The sequence below is a fragment of the Falco biarmicus genome, chromosome 3 (genome assembly GCF_023638135.1).
Source record: "Falco biarmicus isolate bFalBia1 chromosome 3, bFalBia1.pri, whole genome shotgun sequence".
Taxonomy (NCBI): Eukaryota; Metazoa; Chordata; class Aves; order Falconiformes; family Falconidae; genus Falco; species Falco biarmicus.
Genome location: NC_079290.1, coordinates 101388300 through 101410364, shown reverse-complemented (window position 1 = coordinate 101410364; position 22065 = coordinate 101388300). Strand labels below are relative to the sequence as shown.

Genomic DNA, 22065 nt, shown 5'->3' with positions numbered 1-22065 from the left:
ATCTTGCGCAGCTCTCTGACTGCCTGTGCCTGTGGTTTATCCTGGGATGAGGAAGGTGGGGCCACCAAACCTCCTGGGTTCTTCTGGCTGGGGATCTCACCCTCAGGCACAGTGATGCTTACAGATGGCCCGTCTGTGTGACAGCGGGCAGCCGTCTGCTGCGGCGGCATCGTGCCCGCTGCGGGGATTAGAGCCTTTCCCTGGCAGAGCCTTCTCAAGTGCAAGTTCCTGTGGGCCAACTGAAACAGAGGGGTTTTGCATAAAAGGAGCAGTTTTGGTTTGGTGGTTTTTTTCTTTTTTGGAGGGAGGGGTGCATAACTCATCCCAAAGACCTTGACACTGGTGTCGGGCTTGCTTTATTTACTAACACCTGCCTGCTGCAGCTCCGCAGGGAGAGCCATGCTGCGGAGGGCCCTTGGGCTTTGCGGCAGGGGGTGGGCAGGAGCCTGGCTGGTGCACAAGGGGAGGTTGCAGTGTGCTGGCTGACCCGGCAGTGTTTGTCCCTGCTCACAAGTACCTGCTTCTCTGGAAGCCTGTTGCTTCCACCAGTGAGTGAAAAGGAGCTGAAAGGAGCGATGCACGTGTTGGGTGCTCAGCAGCCTGTGTATCTCTGGGTACCCTGCTCCAGCCACCCGCAGCTCGTTTCCCCAGTGCTCCCAGCAGCTCTGCCCCCTTCACAGCTTGCCCCTGCTTACAAGCAACGGGCATATATATAGCATAAATATTTTTATATTTGTTACATAAATATATATATTTACATAATATATATTATAATATTTTTATATAGAGCAAATATAGTATAAAAATGCTACATTAATTCCCCTGCATGTGGGGTGCGGGTTGCAGTCTGACACCTCTGCTATGCGCTTTGCTGCACGTGTGCCTGAGCTCGGGTGTGCCACGAGCAGGAGACACGGCCAGTGGCCTCCCAGCGGAGCAGGGCTGGGGGAGCTTTGGTACCCACTTTGGGGTTCTTCTACAGCCACATCTGGGTGCTCCCCAGCTGGGTGTTTCAGAGGTGAGGATTCGGTGGACTGGTCTACGCCACTCTTGCGGAGTGGTTTGGGAAGTGCCTCCTGCACGCCTGCTTGCTGGAGGCTGCTGGCAACCCCTGGGACAGGAGCTGGCAGTGTGCTAGGGAGGGGGCAGAGCCTTCCCAACAGGGATGCTGTGGGTGCGTCTGCAGAGAGAAAATAACCTGGCTGTCTGCTCTGGAGCCACTTCTGAGCTGAGCCCTTTGGCTTGGGCCGTTGGTTCAGGCAGGTGAGCTTCTGCGTGATGTGAAGGACGCTTTCATGACCTACCTGGGGTAAGCGTGTGTGGCACCCAGAGAAAGAGCAGCTTGGGTCAGAGGGCAGTGCTGGGGCAACCCCTGCTGCTGGAGGGACGTGGCAGGGCAGAGGACCCTCAGAATGTTCCAGGTCAGGGCAAAGATTCGACGCCAGCTTGTGTAGACATATGGTTAAATGCAAAACATGTTTAAAGCAACTGCCTCAACCTATTGCTTTCCACAGTTGCCTGGGGGCCAGCTCAGGCCAGCTGCAGTCTGTTCTCTGTTGGGATTTTGAGCTGGTTACATGCAATTGTTGCCAAAATATCGGTCAGAGAAACTTCCTAAGACTTGTGAAATTTAGAAGGCAGGCAGCTTTTATTATGGAGCTGGGAGCACGGGGGATATCTCCTCTTAATGTGTACACCTTGTCCTTGAATACATATCCCTTATATTCTGTATAATCATACATATGCATTGCATTTCCCCCAAATCCCACACATATTCCATTCTCTTCCTGGAATTCATTTACATGAGTCCCTCCTCCTTTTGTACATGCATCATTTCTTCTGAATTGAGTCGAAGGGCTGCCTTTGTGACCACCGACCCAAATTAATTTCTAAATACTTCATGACCTGGTCATCTTAGTCCTTTTTATAATGTTTTCTTGGCAAAACCTGCTAGGTTTCCATGAGGTTCAATCACTTCTTTCCTTTCATCCTAGAAGTTCCTTTCAAGATAGATCATAAATCTTGTCCATACAATACCAGGTTTTCTCGATCACAATCTTAATAATTATACTAATGCAAGGACTTCTCAATTACAATCTAATAATTATGCTAAGGTTATACATTAAACTTCTGGTATCTATCACAGTCATCTCTCAATGGGTGTTTGTCCCAAGGGCCCCAGCTCCTACCACAGCCCAAGTCACAAGTGCCCCAGGAGATGGTGGTGTCTGATGCTGGGAAATCAGAGACCTCCGCTCGGGGCATGTGGAGGAAGTTCATGGGTTTGAAAAATGCTGGAGCTGCCCCTGCCCTCAAAGCTGAGCTATGGCAGAGAGCTAAAAGAAGCTGGCACTGGCTCCTGTGGCTGTCCTGGGTCTCAGTGGTGGCCCCTGCTTTGCCGCGGTGGAGTGCCTGGCCCATCAGCTCGGTCCCCGCGGTGTTGCAAGGGCAGGCGCTGGTGAGCCCCCCTGGCTGTGGCTGCAGCGAGCCCGGGAGCCGGCCAGCCTGGGGGTGGCGAGGAGCAGGGGGCTCGGGTGCACGCTCCTCGGAGGCAGTGGCAGTGCTCGGCAGCCTTCGGAGTGAGGGGGTTTGTCTTGGCACACACTCGCTCCAGTTTCAAGAGAAATGCCTCTGCAAGGGGTCAGCTGAGAGCTGAACCCAGCCTGAGCAACAGCTATCGGAAAATATTTCATCATCGTAGTATAATATAGGAAAAAATGCATCCTCTCACTGGAGACAATGCACTGGACCAACAATAAGGTCCTTGTGCTTGTCTAGCCATCTCTGGTGGACAGAATACTGATGCTAAAAGTTGATTTCTGTTGGTTTGTTGGTTTTTTTTAAATGTCTGCTTCCATAAAGATTTTAGCCACTATTTGTGTTGTTCTGGCCACAGGTTTTAGACCCACAGCCAGTTTTTCTGTACTTTCAATTTCCACTGACCGTCTCTTCTAACGTTCAATGACAGATGGCCGGTACTGATGCTTGAAATGCTGCGTTTCACCCTGGGGATTCCTTCCCACTCACCTTCTCGCCTCATCCATCCCCCTCCTGCCTGTGCTGCAGTCCTCCCTCCCTGGGTGGGAGGCATATTTTGCATCCCTCGAGGCGCCTCGGGCAGGGGTCCCTCTTGCCTCTCTCATCCCTGCTGCCCTCCCGAAAATAGGCACGGAGGCTTGGGAAGGAAACGTCAGGGCTCCACGTTCCTGAAGGAGACGGGGAGAGAAAGGGCAGCAGGTGCTCAAGTCATTAGGTAGAGCAGGCACAGGGAAATGAGGATATTCCAGAAAGTTCTCTCACAGATGCATCCTCTCAGCCTCAGCCTGGGGGTGCCTTTGTGAGCAGTGTTTAAAAATGATCTATTTGCAAAAGCCCATGAATGGCAAGTTGTGGAATAAGTGGGCTTTTGAAAAACAGCTGCAAATGATTAGACAAAACAATAAAAGAAGTTACTTGATGCTGTCTCTTCCATCGGCAGGGCTGTTAGAAGTATTTGCCTGACCTACCGTTAATCCACAGAGATTATTTTCATACCAATCCCTCCGTAAATTATCCGACAGCAGAACTGAGCTTTGCCCCACTCCACGTACACAGGCGAAGTGACGCAGGAGAGGTGCCCAGTGTGATCCCCCACGCGACCAGATAAGAGCTGAAAAAAAATCGGGGTGTGGATGGATTGTTTGCCCAGAGATGAGATGGCTCCAGAAGGAAATAGATATTGGAAATAGGAGGAGACTACAGGGGTCTCCCCATTTGCAACGATGTTCCTCAGGGGCAAAGTGTGCCATGGGGGTGACCTGGCCGAACTGAGCTGTTGTTTCTGTAGGAGGTGTGTGGGCATTAACCCCCAGCGCCGGCTGGAAGGGAATGCTCCCTAGGGATGCTGCTCTCTCCGCTGTGGGAGCGGCAGGATGAGGAGGGAGCAAGGCTGTGCCCCCAAAGGCTGCTCGGGGAGCATCACGCTGTCTCGCTGCGCTGACGTGTGGAGCTGAGGGCAGCCTGCTGCGTGATGGCAGGGGGATGGTCAGCACGGAGGGAGCCGAAGCGCTAATTCCTTTATTTAACCAAAATTTTTCTATTAGCCCTTCGATGGAAAGCTGCTGGTAAAGTGCCTCCAACGAAGGTCCTTGCAGTCTTTTGCTGTCTCCCTTGGATTTCACGCCCTCGAGGGCTAACAGCCTCCCCGGTGCGCAGGTTCTGCTGCTGCTCCCCCCACCCAAGCCCCTCTCTGCTGGTCGCTGCTGGGGGTGCCGCAGTGCCTCCCCTCTGCTGTCACCACTCTCATGGAGGGCGGTTTGCTTGTGCTTGCACATGATTTAAAAAAAAATAATCTTGTACTTGGAAGCGGCAGGCTGGGGCTGTAGTAGAGGCTGGAATTAAATCTGCCTACAGGCAGCCCGGGAGGAGGGGACGTTTCCGTGTCTCTGCCTTCGCTTGCGGTTCCCTGTGCACTGGGGACAAATGGGGAATGAAGGGCTCAAGGCAGCCGGGAGCGGGGAGGAGAGAACAGATGCTGAAGAGAAAAGCATTTTCTGCGCAGTGCGGTAGGGGAAGCAGACCTAAGCTTCAGGAGAACATGTATTAATGAAAATGAAGTCAGTGATTACTACTCAGACTGAAAAATGTGACTTCTTTCACCACAACTGCAGAGAAAACGGTGTTGGGCTAAGAGGGGTTGTATTGTAATTTTAAGCCAAATGAGGCTAGGAGAGGAACAAGAAATCAGGTACCGTGGAGAAACTGAAAGAAGCTTCTTCACCTAGGAGGACAGAGGGTTGGAAAAAGAAGAGCTCGGCTGCTTAAGCCATATTTTATTTGCATTAGGGTGTCCATTAAAGTGCCCTTTGGAAAGGCGATGGCAGCCAGTGCTGGGAGGGGAAGCCCCAGGCAGTGCCGCTGTGGAGCCTGTGCTGCAATTTGGTGAAGATGGGAAAAGGGAAAATGATATATGGTGGGCAAACAGTATGTGCAGGGACAGAGCACCCCCAGCCTCACTGGGAAGTTCCCTAGGAGCTTGGCTGCCCCTCACTGCTCTCCAGCTGGAGGCCATACCCTAGGCGTTTTCCATGAAGGCAGCAAAAAACCCATCTCTGCTGCTGCTGCTTCAGTTCCTGCACCGAAGGACAGAGGTGTTAAAACATTACAAGGAGATGGATCTTGAGAATGTTTCTGGCATGTCATAACCTTTCCAGTATGTGGCTTCTTAATAGTAACAGAGTAATTTTCTGCTTAGTATTTCTACAAAAGCCCTGTGTGGCACTGATTCTCTGCTGTGAAGGATTGCAGCCTCCCGAGGTCTCAATTCTGGAAAAGCTCTAAGCAACTGCAACACGGGTTTAATGAGATGAAATGTGTGTGGCAACGCTAGCCGTGACAGCGTTACCGGCTTTGCTGCTGCTGATAAATCCCAAATGCATTTCTGAGCCCAGCAAGCTTCAGTAAGATCCTTGAGGGTTTTTCTTTTTCCCTGACACCTGGGTAATGCCATGCATGACTCATCCTCTCTCATACTGTCAAAGCACGTTCAGTTCTGCAGGAGTGATGCGCAACGTGACCAAGCACCTGGTGCTGGGGTCAGCTGTCCTCTGGACAAAAATTTAGCAACTCTTATTTGCATGTGTGTCCCACGTGAGGTGTGTTTTAAGGAGAACTGTACACCTGTATAGCTACTTCAGGTAAACAAGCCTGACCTCTGTGTGCTTTTCCAGCTGGAATTCCAGTCAAACTTCTAGTACGGCGTTCACAAAAGGTATGTGGAGAGAAGGGACTTGGTAATCGCTACAAGAACCCTCGCTCTCATCTCCTTTGGTGAACTTCACTGTAAAACTTAAAATGTCTTATTTCCTCCATGCACAATTTTTTAATTAAAACTCTCCATCGAAAAGGTCAGGAGAGCTTGACTCTCTGCTGCCCACATGCCGATAGCCTGACAGCAGTGAAAGCTAATGGCAGTAAATAAAATTCCTCCCAACCTGAAAAGAAAGCGCTGAGGACCCTCTCCAGGTGGAATAACTAACGAAAGGTTAGCTCCCATGTCCCAGTCCTGCCACGTGCCCTGTGAGTAATCTCTACCCATCACCCCTGTTCTTGCTGGTTTTCTTTATAAATAAGACACAGCTCCTCTTCTTTTCCTCTTCTTTTCCTGCGTTGTGTGCTCCTCCCCTAAGATTACAATCTTTTTTTTAAGCACTGGGTGCAACGTGCTTTTGCACTTCTAATATATATCTGGGTGCCAGTGAACCATCACACACACCAAAACCTGCTTCATTTCATGCTCTGTAATCGCGGGCATGCAATGAGCTCTTGACTGTCCACCTTTCCAGCGCTGATGTTTGGATGCTGCAATTGCATTGCTAAGATAGGCACTTCCTTTGCAGAAGAAAATTTTACGCCTGATGTTCTTGCCAGCTACGATAATTATTGTGGATTCAGCTGAAACTTCCAAATGTGTATGTTCTGGTTTATTTAAGTTGTGGCAGTATGAACCAAGTCACAGACAACAAAATGTCTTATCAGTGAGGGAAGGAGCACAGCTGTTGATATGTGCCTGTTGTTAGTGTGCTGGAATCTATTTGATTCAGCACCAAAGTGACTTCCCCACCTATGGGAGCTACAAAAACAGGCTGCATTAAAAGACCAGTGAGTTTCAACTGCCCATTTTCCTTTCAAACTGAAATATTACATGTATAGATAAGCCTGCTTGACTAGAAATAGACTTTTCACAAAATCCATGGTTGGCTCACGCCTAGAATTTTATTCAATCCATTCAAAAAATAGACAGAACTATAAGGTGGCACATATTGTCAGAGAGTACAAATGTCACGTCTTTCTTTATACATTTTAATTTAAATCCATAGATTAAGACAGTGAAATAATTGCCCTGGGTGGGAAAATAATTAAGGGTCTTCCATGAAAGGACAAGTCTTCAGGTAAGCATTTACACAAATGTATCTGGTTAAGCATAACTTTTTCTATCCTCTATAAAAATATAAACAGCATTTCAAAATGTCTTTAGATAAGTATGTTAAGGTCATCTAACATGGCATTAATGTCCTGACAGAATACGGGTCCTGGGCACGTCAAACCACACTTAGTAATCTGTACCCAGCCAAAACCAAAACATTTTGTATGAGCTACAAACATAATGCAATATAATGAAAGAAAAACAATATCAAACCAAAGATACACAAGTATGACGTTCCTCCTCCCAGATGAATTCCTTATCTTTATTTTGTATTTTTTGTTAATATGGCAATGACTAAGACAAAAGTGGCAGTTCTACACAGGTTAATTGTAACTCGGGACCAAGTATAACTTGCTTTTCCCAGAAACTAACATCGCTGGGAAGTGACCTGTGCCAGGACTGGATTAAGGGCACTCACTGTCATGTATGTCTCACCTGTGCAGTATTACTTTGATACAGACCACAGCACATGACAGGAGGACAAATGCAAATTACAAGGGCAGAATCTTGGCTTCCCAGACAGCAGAACCAGGCTGTAAAAGTGAAACTAAACAATATTTTGAAGGCAAGAAGAAAATTAAACAAAAAGCCAACTAATCTAAACTTTAAACAGTGGGATGTAGGGTGGTCCTGGTACAGCTGTCATAAACGCACCCTATGTTTTCCAGGGATGCAATCTGATAAGCTAAACACCTAATCATTGTTGCAAGGACTTACTGGTTCAACACTGATTAAAATGTTTGAATACACTGAATATATTGGTCACAGGTCTAATCACATACTTTCCCTTTTCCCAATCCTAAATTTGTATCGGAGCAGCTTCCTCATCAGCTGTGTGTTTGTATAGCAGAGCACTCGATGTTGTAATTGACTAGCACGTACGCCAACAACGGCTGGTATTTTCCAGTTAAAGTGATCTACAAGTGAGAAACAAAACCTAAGGATAAGGGTCAGGTTTCAGATAAAGGTTGGACATTTTGAACTTTGGACAAAGTAACAGGTATCTTTGATTCTCCTGGTGCTGGCGCTTTTGTGACTGGGTTTGCATGGGCTTTTATATCAGCTATTCTCTCTTTAAATCTTTGCTGGAGGTACTTTTCTTCTTTGGAGTAACTTTTGGCAAAAGCAGACATCAGCAGACATGCTGCCATGGTGGACCCTCCAACACAAAACAAGATTGCTCCTGCCAGCTTGCATATATCAAGGGACCCATTAAACTGAACAGCACGGGTATCCACCACAACAAAATCATCTTTCCCAAGGGCTTCGATTTTCGGTGGCACAAGAAAACCCACTACAAGAACCGTTAAACCTATCAGCATAAAAGCCGTCCCAGAGATGAGTCCGACCTGGAAAACAAAGAAAGAAACAAACCCCCCAATTAATATGCCTTTCCAGTTTTCAGTTGGTAAGTGGCCCTAGGAGGCGTTTAGCTTTCATTGTCTCGCAGGGACAGTTCTCTCTTTTAGGAGAGGGCTGATACTTTTTTTTTTTTATTTAGGTCATATGTGGCCCTGCTAGAACTAGAATATGCAGAGAAACTGTCTTTTTACAATTCATATTTATATAATTCAGAACCGACATTTCTGAAACAATGGAATATGCATCTACACATTGAAATAGCATTTTGTGTCCGAAGGCCCCACGACAGAGGACTGCAGTTTGACCTCAGTGCCCTGTGACTGATTATTGCTTTAGCTTTAGGTGGTGGTGAGCACCAGCAGTTCAGTCCCTGCACAGGGTCTGTCATATCCACCCCTTGCTTTTACTCCACAAAATGCTGTTCCTTTACAGGGATTAGAAGAAGTTACCATTGCTGGGAACAGGTCACAGAATATTTCTAGCACCTTTCAAGTGTGAGAGCACACTTTGGTTCACACAGATCAGCCCTACCATCAAAGCAGAGGCTGGATTAGATGGTCTCACAGGCCCCTTCCAGCCTGTGGTCTTCTCCAGTTCTGTCAGGTTCTCTGGCCTTAATGCGGACCTTGTGGGTTTCCTGATCCCTAGGTCACACAGTCCTGGGGTTACTGCTGTTAACCTACCACTCCTGTTCCCAGTAATCTGGCAGGACTACTGTGGGTGCAGGGCAGAGGTAAGCTACTTTGAAGCTATGGGTGGGGTTTCCTGCGCAAGACTTTGATGGTTCAGTGACATGGCTCTTTGTGACAGAGAAACTATAGGATCCAAAGACCCCAGAATGCCCTTGGAAGCTCCTGTATTTCAGTAAGAGCACCCTGCTTTCAGACAGATGGTTATTGAGTCATCTCAAGGAAAACTGAGCAACAGAAGGCCTTTCTGGATTGAGACCTAAACCCATTAGTTACATGTGAAAGTCCTGAAATGGGAGTTTCTCCCTCTCTAGTAAACAGCAAGAGGCAGTACCTTCCAGAATGCAGAGCTCCACCTGCTAGGCGATCTCTGGATCTGAAAATCATCCTCATACTCCCAAATTGAAGCTGTGCAGTCCTCATAAAACTGATGCAGGTAGGACCGAACTCCATAGCGTTGGTACCCTCCCTCGGTGCTGCCCTGTGCATGCTTGGACCCACAGATGTCAGCATAGGAGCTCATCCTTCCCACCTGCAATGAAAGGTTTCACACAAAGGAGATCATTATTAATGTGGTGGGAGAGAAAAGCTGGCTACAGACTCTCCAGATGACACGAAAAAAAGCAGCCCAGGAGAGACCTTTCCTTCACTTTTTTCCAAACCAACAAACGAGCCTGACAGAGTTGCATGCGGTGACTCAGCTTGAGCGAACCCAAGGCACTCAGCATCTTGGCACAGCCCAGCCTGAAGTTGCTACTGGGAACATTCCCTCCCATATGCAGGGTGCCGTCTCCCCATCTTTCACACTAACATGCTACTGCGTTTCCGTGGAGATTGGAAAAAGCAGAATATATCAGGTAACAAAAGCCAGCATCCCTCAAGGGCTCATGCTGCCTCTCATCCAGACTGTTTCTATCAGTCAACCAGTTTGCAACCTCAGGAACTTCCAAAACTGCTGTCCTAGGTGTATTTTTTAATGTTTTTGCTGAAGCTTTTGAAGTGCAGGACTAAGCATTGATATAACCATATTGATAGCCATAAGGAACAGAGGCAAGGTAGTACTAGACTGATTGAAACTGTATATATCCTGTCATATATATGAGACATATGTCATATATATCCTATAACTTAAATATGGATAATTAAAACCAAAAAAGATGGAATGCCATAACAGCACCAGTCTCTCACTGAGGAGAGTGAAATGGAAATACTAAACTTGTGGCCAACCACTTCTCCCTTGGAGAAATCAATGCCCAGGTTCCTGCTGACTTTAATAAAACCAGAATTTTGCCTGCTATGAAAACTACCACCAATGCTCCCTACTCTTTCTTTCTATTTCATGGAAGTTCTCCTAATGCACAGTATTTGTATTTAACTATGCAGGTCCCAGGCCTGAACTTGCTTGCACAGACGTGACGCTACCAAATTCATTGAAGCAACGTTAGACCCTAAAACACCTTGAGCAACAGGTCAATGCTACTTAAGCTGACTGACTTCTCTTTAAAGAAGTTCAAAAAGCCTTAGTCCAAAGGGAACTGTTAATCAGTATGTGCATCTGAATGTCACAGCTCAATTTGTATCAGCTTCAAGCAGTTCATCTGATTGCCACAGTAATTTTACTTAGAGGGAAGGAAGAGAGGTTTGACATGCTCATGGCAGCTAGAACCTCCCAGTTTTGCAGCTCTACCAGTCCTTTGCCCTTCAGGACTGGGTGATCTTGCTGGGAGCAAAATACCAGAGTATGCAAGAAAAACAAATGCCACTGCATTTAAACAAAGCAGAAGCCAGAAAGTATCGATGGGGAATGGCAACAGCCTGAATGAAGTTTTCGGTTGGCTCCAAAATCGCTGCTGGTGTAACAGTGATCTTCCAGCCTTTTGGAATATGCTTGTGTTCTTGGCTCAGGGATAAAGAGGGGCTTGCTTTTTCTTCTTTATAAACCCCAGTAATCTTGGTTTTTATTTATTTTCTATATCTAATATGTATTTAGTTCAGTATTTCATGATCTCAGCATCTTATAATTGCAAATCTCCCTCTGTAACTCGTGATGAGGTTTCAAGGCTCTCAGCAGTCATGACGGATGCTGGGGGCCCTAGCAAGGGCCAGAGCTCCCGTCAGGCGAGGAGGGCACAGTGCCGGTGGCTGAGCTTTGCCGAACAGCAGGGGTGGCAGCAGGCACAGCTTCTGGCAGGAGCTCCTTCTTTGAACCCAGAACTGCTTTTGCATCCCCTGCAGGTTTCCCTTTTCTGCCTCAGCCACAGTAAAGTGTTAGGAAATCAGAGAAGTGCTCTCTGACTCTGCGGATGAGCCTGCTCTCTGGTGATGGTACAGCATCAGTGCCCTCCAGAGTGCTCAAGGTGCTGGCCTTCCCAGGCAAAGCAGAAAAACAGGCAGGGTAGACAGAGACCTTGAGACAGCAGGAAACTCCTGGGCAGCGCCAGCTGCTCACCCTGTGAGCAGAGAGAGCCTGGCACCTGGGCCACCTCCTGTCAAGTTGTATGTTGCTAATACTGATGTTTCCCCACTACAGTTAATATATTGAAAAAAATCTGTTGTGCTCTTTTAAAATGCTATGAATCTCTGAACACTTAGAGGTACAAAAAAAAAAAAAAGTAGTATGGATACATGTATATAATCTGAACTCTTGTGGGGGAATGTTGGAAGTTATTCTACTTTTGGAGCCTGTTTGCTCTTTTGCAAAGAGCTCTTTTTGTTTCCCTTGAGAGTCCCTCCTTCTGCTCTTTATTCCCTACTTGAAAAGAGAGGAAAAGTAGTCCTCTTTCCTCACTGCCACCGTTTCTTCAACAGCTAGCTACCCTCTTTCACAGGACAAGCACTGAATAGTTCTCATCAAATCAGAGTTCTGTCCATGTCATAAAAATACCTTAGGGTGAAAGCAGAGGATGAAGCAATGGTGTAGTTTACCGCAGGTGCCCCAGCTCTCACGCGCAGGATCACACAGCCTATACCTCAAGGTTCGGGACAGTTTCTGTCTATATCCCTCAACATACCTTCTGGTTATGAGTAAGCAGGTGCTTTATCTCCCACATCAGAAAGAGAAAAAAAGTATGGAGGCTAACAAAAGCTCTGCGGAGACTCATTCTCTTGGGTCCATACTTAGATCTTTATTCTCACATCAACCCTACCTCCTTAAGTAAATTATAAATTAAATTAAGTAAGTTAAAAAACCTCCTTGAACAACTTAAGTCATTCAGGTAAGCATATTCAGCATCGCATAATGAGCAGAGAGAGAGGTGTTTTCCCCAGGTGTAAGTGACTCCCTAAGGTCAACAAAAGGAAGGACCAGATCTAACATGACCAGATAATGTGGTTTGCCAAAGCTCACTTGCATCACTCCATCTGCCACCCAGGAGAGAATCTGAGTTGCTCTGGCTTCTCCAGAATTCAGAAAGCAGGTGAAGCAGATTGCTGAACCAACAACTGTATTTATTGCAATGAATTTAAGGAAACTCAACGTAACGTGACAGAAAGCCGTATAAACACTGTCTTGCATTCACTGCACTGTCAGTAGGTTTAGTCAAGAGAGAGAAATGAGAGTGTAGCGTTTCTAACAGCTTGATGAAGAACTGCCTGTAAGAACCACACAGCCTGAATCACTTACATTACATGCAGACTCTTTTTCTTTAGCAGTCTAAAATGCTAATAGGTGGGTTTGGTCAGGCATATGAGCAAATGATAAATAACAGCTGGGAGGTGGAATAGAAAACACAAGAATGTTCTTTTCCTTGAAAGAGTTGCAATAGCATCAGGTAGCATGACCTTTTAAAATGGAAGAAAAAAAAAAAAAAAAAAAGAAACTGCCAGCATCATTAATTCTTTTCAAGCACTGCCTAATATTAGTCCTACTGAACATTTTCTTTATGCTCAGACTCTTCCACTTCTAAGTAATGCCCTGTCTTTTGCTATCTCATTCCTTAGAGAAAAGAGAAGGCTTCCCAGCCCTACATGACTCATTGAAGCAGCCTGGTAATTTGGCCTAAGATGGTCTCTATTCTCAGCTACAATGTAAACATCATGTTTTTCTTGCTACTTAACAGTTGGGGCAGAGGAACTGGAACAGTCAGAGTAGGGTGGGAGAAAACGGCTCTCCATAAATAAGGAAACGTGTGTCACAGCATCAGTTTACATTGGATGAATAAATCCTGCAGTAGCTATGATCTCCTGAGTGTTGCGCATTTGCATGTCTCACCTTCATGGCCGAGAAACTAAATGCTGAAATGTTGGGAAACTTTTGCTAAAAAGAGAATCACTGCTGCCCAAATCAGTGTTACACACAAGCTTAGAACATGCATCCAGGCCGCAGGAAGCAGTTTAATCATTAAAAGTTTTTCAGTGCCTAAACCCGAGGTGCCTAGGAACACGTGGGATGTATGATCACAGCTTCGGAGCACACCACTGCGTAGTAGCAATCCATCCCCTAGCAACTTTTGTTTCCATGGCAAAAGCCGTCCTGTTTACTTTGAGCTTTACTATTCTCCACTGATCCGGGGAGATGTGACTGGATTGGTGAACAGGCAGATTAAAAGATGAGCAAACTCCAAGAAAAATCACCCAATCATTTTTTTTTCAACTATTTTGCTTTCATACTGAAGGGTCGGACATATTTGGCCCCTGAAAGGCAGGACAAAGCAAGTAAGGCCATGCCAGTGCTCCGCCGCCGCGCCCAGCCGCCAGCGTGCGGCACAGGCACGGCGGGTGGCGCCGGCGGGTCCCCCGCTCCCTTCTCCGCGCTCACACGCCCCGACCCTTCCCTTCGGAGGCGCGTGTTTGCAGCCCCTGCCCACAGAAGCAAGAGCCCTGTGGGAGCGTGAATCCTGGAATCAATAACCCGGCTCCGGCGGCAGCGCTGCGCTGGGCTCCGGATGCCTCGGCTCCCTGCCGGCCCCACCGCCACGGCCAGGCACCCCGCGGCCGGGACCCCGCGCAGCGGGACGGGGGCTGCCCCCGGGGCCCTCAAGCTACTGCCCCCGGGGCCCTCCGGGGTGCCGGGCTGCTCTCGGGGCGCCTCTGCCCCCCGCCGGCTGTGCGCAGGGCCTTCCCCGGGGCGGGGGGCAAGGCCGGGGGGGGCTGCAGCGCGGCCTCCCCGCCCGCCAGGTGGCGGCCCCGCAGGCGGGCGATGGCCAGGCCGGAGCGGGCCACCCCGCCCGCCGGGCAGGACGCGCTTTCCAGCGCCCCTTTCCCCAGCGAAGGGGACGATCCCCCCGCCCCCAGCCCGGCAGCCCCGAGGCCAGAGCACGGCCCGGGCTCCCGCAGCGCGCGGCAGCGGCCTCCCCCCGGGGCGCGCCGCTGTGCCCCCCCCCGCCGCCACCCCCCGCGGGAACCTCCGCGCCCCTCCGAGCGCACCGACGGTCCCAGGCGCTTCCCCCCGGCTCCCCGCGCCGCCAGTGCGCCCGAGGCGGCGGCGTTACCTGCCGCTCCCGCCGCTCCCCTCCGCCGGTCGAGCAGCCGCGGCGGCGCTAGCTGCGGCCCTCCCGCCCCGCGCCCATCGCCGCGCCGCGCCGGCCCCAGACACCACGTATGAGGTACGGCCCGGGGCGCCGCGCGCTCCCGCTCCGTGCCTGCGCACTGAGCGCCCTGCGCCGAGCGGGGCCGGGCCCCCCGCCCCTCGGGCCCCCCGCCCCTCGGGCCCCCCGCCCCTCGGGCCCCCCGCCCCTCGGGCCCCCCGCCCCTCGGGCCCCCCGCTGCGGGAGCGGGGTCCCTGCGGCTGCCGCACCGCCGGGGCCGGGGGGCGCGCTGGTCCGGGGCGCCGCCCCCCGGGTGCCCACCGCAGCCGTGGCCATGGCGGGGTCGTGCCAGGCGGCGGCGGCAGGAGGGGGCTCGGCCACTGTGGTGGGAAAGGCGGTGTCAGAAGTACTTGGTGGGTCGTACGGGTGCTGGGTGTAGGGCACCGGTAAGGTAACGTCTGGGGAATCGGTTCTGGCTGTAGACTCTGCCCTTGCAGCTCAAGCGACCCGACGCGTGAACACTCCCTTCATGGGCTCCGCCACATCCCACTGGCACCCTGTGTCCTGCACCCCGCATCACACTGGCACCAGCACCCCGTGCCCCCTCGGCTGCCCTGCCGCCTTCTCCTGCTGCCCGGCACTTGCAGTGGCTCCAGCCGGGTGGCTGAGGGGTGGCAAGCAGCGGTGGCCGAGGCACAGAGCAAGGTGCTGGGAGCACGGGAGTGTAAACCAGCCCCAGCCCCAGCCCCAGCTGGGCTGAAGGGGCGCAGCGATGCCGAGCGCCGGGCACCGGTGCTGGGCCTGCCCTGCCGGCTGCGGGTCGGCTGTTCAGCGGAAACGGGCTTCAGTGAGGCGGCCTGAGGAGTTACTGAAGCGAGCGAGGGAAAGGCATGGCAAGGCGCTACCGGCTGGAGATGCTAACATGTACTGCGCGAAGTAATTCCTCTGAAAAAATAACCAGATAACCAGACCCTGAAGGGCGAGAATGCTGAAGGGTCCTTGTAGTGCTCACACGAAGACATAGATTGTGGTTGCATGTGGGAGAGGAGGATGGAGAATGTCTGAAGAGAGATGTATGAGAGGAGGATGGAGAATATCTGATCTGACAGGAGATTAGAGAACAACTGATTGTTATGAAGGAAAGTAAGAAAGATAAACAAGGTTATCTAGCCAAAAGGTGTCTGCGTGCTTGTAGTGATATGTAGCTATGTAACTGCAGGAACAGTTTCTGCCCTGAGCCTGGTGGTACCTGCAGCTGGAATTTGTATCCGGGCTCAGAGGTATAAATATGAGCTTCTCTGTACAATGAAGTGTCTCTGGTTGCACCACAACCAGAGTCCGTACCTTCACACGCCACAGTTGCATGCAGAAAAACCGAAGTGCATTAAAGCCAAATGGGGTAAGTATCAGCCAACGGCAAAACAAAGTCTTTTTAAAGTGCTTAAATCACTATAGTGCATGAAGAAGAAGATGCGATTGATGGTGGTTTCGTTAATAGCAATGCCCAAGCTCCTTTGAAAAAACCTTGCACTTGATGACAACAGTAAGTTTGGTCAATTGCAAACTAGGAATCATAAAAATAGCTATTAAAATGAGCATGTAAGGGAGTACGTTTGGAGGAAGAAGTGCTGATTTCAGTGGATTTCACCCTGTTCTTCCAAAGCTGTGGTGCCTTTCCCGTTTCAAGTAACAAGTGATGCCAACAGTGGTTCCCCTGACCTGGGCAGAGGTACTTCCACAGCAGTGTTCTATTCGGTGAGTAGCGTGGGCATACCCCAGCCCGAGGCAACTGACATGGTTATAAGCTGACAATTGATTGTGAAAAAACAGGAAAATACACTGCAGTGATAAATGAGTGAAAAGCAGGATGGAGTATCAGTCTTCAAAGGGATTTCCTGATTGATTGCCCTGTAAGGCTAACACCAGATTTACATGGAGTATCACAGCTAGGACTGAATGCTGCTTTATCCCAAATCAGGAAGATGTCTTCTCTAGAAAAAGCAATTAATCTACACAAGCTGCCCTTTATTCCCAAAGCTAGCTTCTTTTCATTACTTACCTACTGACAAAGGGAATAAATAAAAGGAGTGTGAAATACCTGTATCGGCCCAGTACAGTTTTGTTTCCTCATATGGACATGATATGCTCAGCAAACCAAGACAGATTTGCACTGTAGCAATGGGCACATTTAAAGGAATGCTAAAAATGATCTGTGAACTCCAAATAACAACCCTGAAGGCTAACCACTGATAATCTCAGAAGTTGCTTTTAGGGTACTTTCAGTGCATTAGGAAAACTGTGAACTCAGTCTGAGATCAGAGCTCTTCTTGAAGCAGAGCTGAGCTTGGTTGTGAGAGGTATCAAACAGAAGAGTGTAAATGTCCTGTTTAGCCTTGAATTCAGTAATATCAATGCAATGATGTTTTAGAATATCAGAGTCTATAGGTCACAGTGTGACTCAGGACGTGAGCTGTTGTTATATGGCGGAATTTCTAAATTTAATTTTTTTCTCAGTTCTTAGTTTTTGCAGAATTTAGGCTGTGTTTATCCTGAAGGCTTCAGCAGGGAGTGGCATGGAGAGCAAGTCTAATACTCTACCTCAAGCCACAGATGTTGTTCACTTGATTTTATTCTCTTTTGTGGAGACAGAACCCAAGCCTAGTGCTTTCCTTATCTTCCACCTGCTGTGCTATAGGCTTCTGATGGACGGTAGTGAGCATGCCAAGGAAAACAATCCTGTATGTCAGCAACTTCTGTAGGTGGTGGTGTTGGTCACCCTAGAGTTTACGGGCTTCTTTCTCTCTTACTGAGAAGTGAAGTGATTATATCAGCTAGTTTGGTGAATGCAGCTGAGTTAGTTTCTGGGAGTCTGTGCTGAGTAGGAAAAATTACAGCTTCTGGAAAACGCATTTCTCTGGTAGCAAAATACAGCAATTGGTATGAGACTCATGTTCGCTGAGTTGCAGGTGTCTCTCCCTATTTGCTTGACAGCGATGGCAAGCTTCCAGAAGCTCTGCTTCTGTTTCATGTGTTGTGGAAAGCCGTGGCCTGGATAGTTCTGCTGTAGTGACATGACTGACATGGTTGCCTGTCCTTCTCTTCTTAGTGCCTGGCTCACCTTCGCCGGGGAGCTTCCTCTTCCTGGAAAATCTTCAGTTGCCACAAACCCACAAGGAGCAGCTCGGCCATCTAAAGGTGATCCCACCCACCTTCCACACTATAAAGGGCAGCAGAAGAGTGGTGGGAGAGTTCCTTCCACTGCAGGAGTGCCTGAAGAGGGCTGTGAGGAGCAGCAGCTAATAGCTGTCCTCTGCCATGCCCCTCGCACTGAGTGTGCTCCAGGAACTGTTGCTGCCATTCAGGTGGTGCCTTCCAGTAGGCAGGAATACTGGGGAGGAATGGGGCAAAAAGGCAGAGGCCAGTTCAGGTTGGTGGTACTTTTCTGGTGCTCATTCTGCTGCCACTGTGGCAGTTCAAAATGACTAGAGGAGGCTGAGGGGAAAGGTGGCAGTTCCTCATCCCCTCCCCTCATTCGGAACAGATGCTCCTGTTAGGATGCCTGGGATCCACACTGTTTTCTGATAGCAGAACCTGGAGGACAAATCCGTAGCTGTCAGAAGCGCAGATTCAATGTCCTGGCTTAAAAGACATGGATGCCTTTACGAACATATTGGGTACTTGCCTGCCTTTCTGCTGCTAGAAATGAGATTGATGTCCTCTTCCAGCTACTTTTGGAGAGCGATCTGGTGAGACAGGCCGGTGCTGGGGGAGTCAGCTGTTGCCATTCGCTCTGCAGACTGGCTTGAATCGAGTAGACACAGAGGGTATTTTATAACGAGTATCTTATTTTTCAAAACTTCTGATTCAGAGCATGGTCTATGAATGGAAGGAGTGGGTTTTTTTCAGCATCTGGACACATACTGCCAGCTGCTCTGTTCTTGTTTAATCTGAAGTGGTTTGCTTGTTGATACTGTCCAGAAATCTGTACTTGGCTACTTGTTTTTCAAATACTGGTGTATCTCCTAGTGCTTTCTTCAGAATGTTCTAGCTAGAAAAAATGATTAATTGCGATAATTTGTCATATTCTGCCATCACCATCTTTCTATATAGATTTGTCTTTGTCCCCTGAGCCAGAAATACAGAAGGTGCTTTCTTGACAATCCAAATCATAAATCTAGGTGCTATTTTTCTACCTTACCCTGAAAGTATATGGGCTAGGAATTGTTAATTCTATTTTTCATTCTTGTTGTATTTGTATTTGTAAAATGTACACATTGCTGGTGTATTTGAATAGTGTGATAGCAGGGAATATTTGCGAGCTGTCTAAACCCAAACACATACAGACAAGTGATTGAAGATATGGCAACAACAGGGAGTTTGTATGTAGGAGCAAACATTTGCCCGTGAGGGAATGCTGGGCAAAGAGGGATAGGCAGGAGGAATTAGAGGTGTTCCAGTGACTGATCTTCACTCCGCCTATCATGTTTGTGTTTCCAGAGTTCTGTAAGAAATTTGCTTGCACTTAGGCCTGGTTGTTTCCAAATAAGCTTTGCAGATTCAAGGTTTAGAGGCAAAAAACCTTAATATAGATCCACACGAAATGGCACAATGTCAAACCCACCTTTTTCTAGAAGTGTCAAGCGTTGGACAGCAAACATGTGCCACAGTAAGTATTTTATTTGCAACAGCTACTACTACCGCTAGACGGCTGTGTTGTTTTAAAATACACTGCCTATGAAGATTGGTGGCTAGGAGCTTGGGTTAATTTGTGAAATTTGGATTCTCAAGGGAAGCGTAATTCAACGTCAAGGGCAGGTGGGGGAAAACTATTCAGAATCATTCTAAGAAATTCAGTGTCTCAAGAGGACATGTGGTGTAAAGTACGTTCAAGTGTTGAGCATCCCTGTCAAGAACAGACCTGCCAGTGTGCTCAGCTCCCAGCGGGACAGCCAGCCAGGGGCCGAGTTTCTGGCTGTGCTGAGCTGTGGCTGCCACGTGTGTGACTTACTGTGCTTGAGTGGGTTTGGCCATATCGGATGAGTTTCTCTCTGTGCTGTATTCCTTCCTCCTGTGCCTGTGAGGAAAAATGTGTGAACCAAAGTGTCTTTCGGTAACTCTTACATGCCTGTGCTTTCTGTCCCCATAGGTGAGGTTGCTAAAGATGCCCGAGTTCTTCTGCGTTTTGGTGCCTGCATGGAAATGAAGCATCTGAAAACTTGACCGCTACTGTGAATGCTGAAGGTCATGAGGGTAACATTAGTGACTGCTCTCAAAATACCGTAGAGTCTTAACATTCTGGATGATTGCTATCCCAGAAGTCATTATACTGCTTCCTATCAGCTTTTGATAAACTGGATGGCTTTTATAAAGCAGCCTTTGAAAGTTAATAACACATTTACTCTGTGGTTGGTCTCTCATATACCTTTATGTATAATCCAAATGTTGACAACATGGCAGAGTGAAGATGGTACACAAATACAGTGTAGTCAATGTTAATGGAGTTTGAAAAGGCATATTGTGATTGTGAGGCCAACGATGGGAAGGATGACACTGTGAAGTTGTTACTGTCCTTGCATACTGGCAGTGCCTGCGAGTGGCTGTTATCAGGCAGGAGCTGCGTTGTCTAGAAGACACTGTACAAACCTCTGTGCAAAGGCATCTTCTGCTTCAAGAAGTTGTTTTTGTTGTCTGAAACAGTGTAATCACGCTGTATTTGTAATGTAATTAGACACCGTATCAAGTGCCAATTGCCAGGCTGTCATTGATTGTCTGTTAATCTGCATTCCTCATTCAGAAAACACTGCTGGATTTTGGTGATGAAAGTCTCTCTCCAAACAATTACTTCTCTGAGGGTCGTGAGAAGGATTAGATGCTTTTGCAACCAACTATATATTTACTTTCAAGAGAACCTGTATGCAGCTGCAACCCAAAGACAGCACCTCTGTTGCTATGAGGCTCTACTGGAGTTTTAACCTCTTTTTGGAAGGAAAAACCCCAAACAGGAGAGCTCACACTGGTTGTTCACAGGATTTATAGATGTTATGACAAAATAAATGTGTCAAATCTGTACAAGGTGTTTGAATAAAGACATGAGGGAAATGTTTTCAGCCAGTCCAGTAAAAATTTGGTTCCGCATTTGACCCTAATGCACTTTCAGGACTGGTAGGATTACAGGCAGGTACCCTTAAGAGAGCAGAACACTACTATTTCTGAACTAAAAAAATAATTGAAGTTCTCTAGTGACATTGCCCACCTTAATTTACTGATGATGTTCAAAAGTAAATAGGCAACAACCATAGGCAGACAGGTTCCACTCTCATGGGCACCTGTGAGTGAGAAGAATTACCCTGTGCTGTTTGATGTATAACCCAGCCAGGTTCCAGTGTGAATATCGTCCTTTTGACATTATCCTCAAACCTGCACGCGGGACATTTAAAACATTGCTGCCCCTGTGAAGATGTCACAAGGATAAATTGGTTGATGTAAGTCTTCTGCTTGTGCCTACAGAGTTTTAAAATCCTTTTGATTTCTATAAGCATATTTCACTGGGAGTGCGGTGCGCTTGGTAAAGCTAATTCAGCAGAGGACCTTTCCTAAAGTTGTTTTTTGCATTGACACCCAAAAATTTCATTGCTTTTTGCTGCTCCCCAGGGATGAATTACCTGCACTTACCTTGACTAATATTGTTTCTCTTACAAAGAGAGTGTGATAATCACTTATTTGGACAGAGTAGAATAACAGTTGCGTGCAGACTTCATGAGGAAATAGCACATGTGTTCCCTAATAAAATCTGTTTCACTGTCTGCTTCCTGCTGTCTGCTTGCTTGGTGTGATATGCTGTTATATGCTAGCTGCGTAAGGCTTGAAAGAGGAGTAATTCCTTGGAAGTCAGGGATCAGTTAGGAGTACTGGGCAGTCCTGTGTCCCTCTGTGTCCCCACCTGCGTCTGATGGTGGACAGCTGCAGGTGCTTGTGGAAAGATTATAAAAATGGGGCAATCACATGGGGTTCTCTAAGTTCTTAGCTTCTGACAGCATGCAGCCTAGGGACTTATGTGCTAGAGGAAATCATAGCCAACCTCTTAATGTTTAATAGCCGTTAATGAACCTTCCCTCATGGGTTTAGGAGTCCCACTGCTTTTTGAATCCTCTTTTGCTTTTGGAAACTGCTGAAATGGGTTGTGGCCTTAATTCACTGTGAAAAGGAATAGCGTTCCAGGTATCTCTGCAGAACAAATTTTTTAACTGGGAAGTCAGGTGCTTTTTCATTCTATGCCCTTTTTTAATAACATGCTCAGGATAGCCGTTTGCTCCAAGTGTTCTGTGCAGAAAAGATTGAAGACTAAGGCCCAGATATTAATACCTGCTTTGGGATCTACTTATTCTGGCAATGGTATCACATCAAAGAGAGCTAAGCACTTTGAAACCAAGGAGATGTAATTGTCTAAATAATATATTTGATTGCTGCTTTTTTTGTTTTAATCTGAGGAATTAGTACGTTATTTTTTTTACCACTTCACGCTCTACAGTGCATTAATGTCCCAATAATTTTTTGCTTGGTGATAAGATGACCACAACATCACTGA

General features: G+C 47.9%; 1 protein-coding gene and 1 long non-coding RNA gene across 2 annotated transcripts; one reads left to right on the top strand and one right to left on the bottom strand.

The window, feature by feature from the left end:
- Positions 1-6727: 6727 nt before the first annotated feature.
- Positions 6728-14637, bottom strand: NRSN1 (neurensin 1). Its single transcript, XM_056333325.1, has 3 exons — positions 14445-14637; positions 9350-9547; positions 6728-8313 (listed from the first exon to the last, which is right to left on the bottom strand). Exons 2-3 carry the CDS (start codon positions 9536-9538, stop codon positions 7915-7917), a joined length of 588 nt encoding a protein of 195 aa, XP_056189300.1. The 5' UTR covers positions 9539-9547; positions 14445-14637; the 3' UTR covers positions 6728-7914.
- A 2936-nt stretch (positions 14638-17573) lies between these two features.
- Positions 17574-21245, top strand: LOC130146808 (uncharacterized). Its single transcript, XR_008821022.1, has 3 exons — positions 17574-17675; positions 19627-19730; positions 20275-21245. It is a non-coding gene; the product is annotated as an uncharacterized LOC130146808 (long non-coding RNA).
- Positions 21246-22065: the final 820 nt, after the last annotated feature.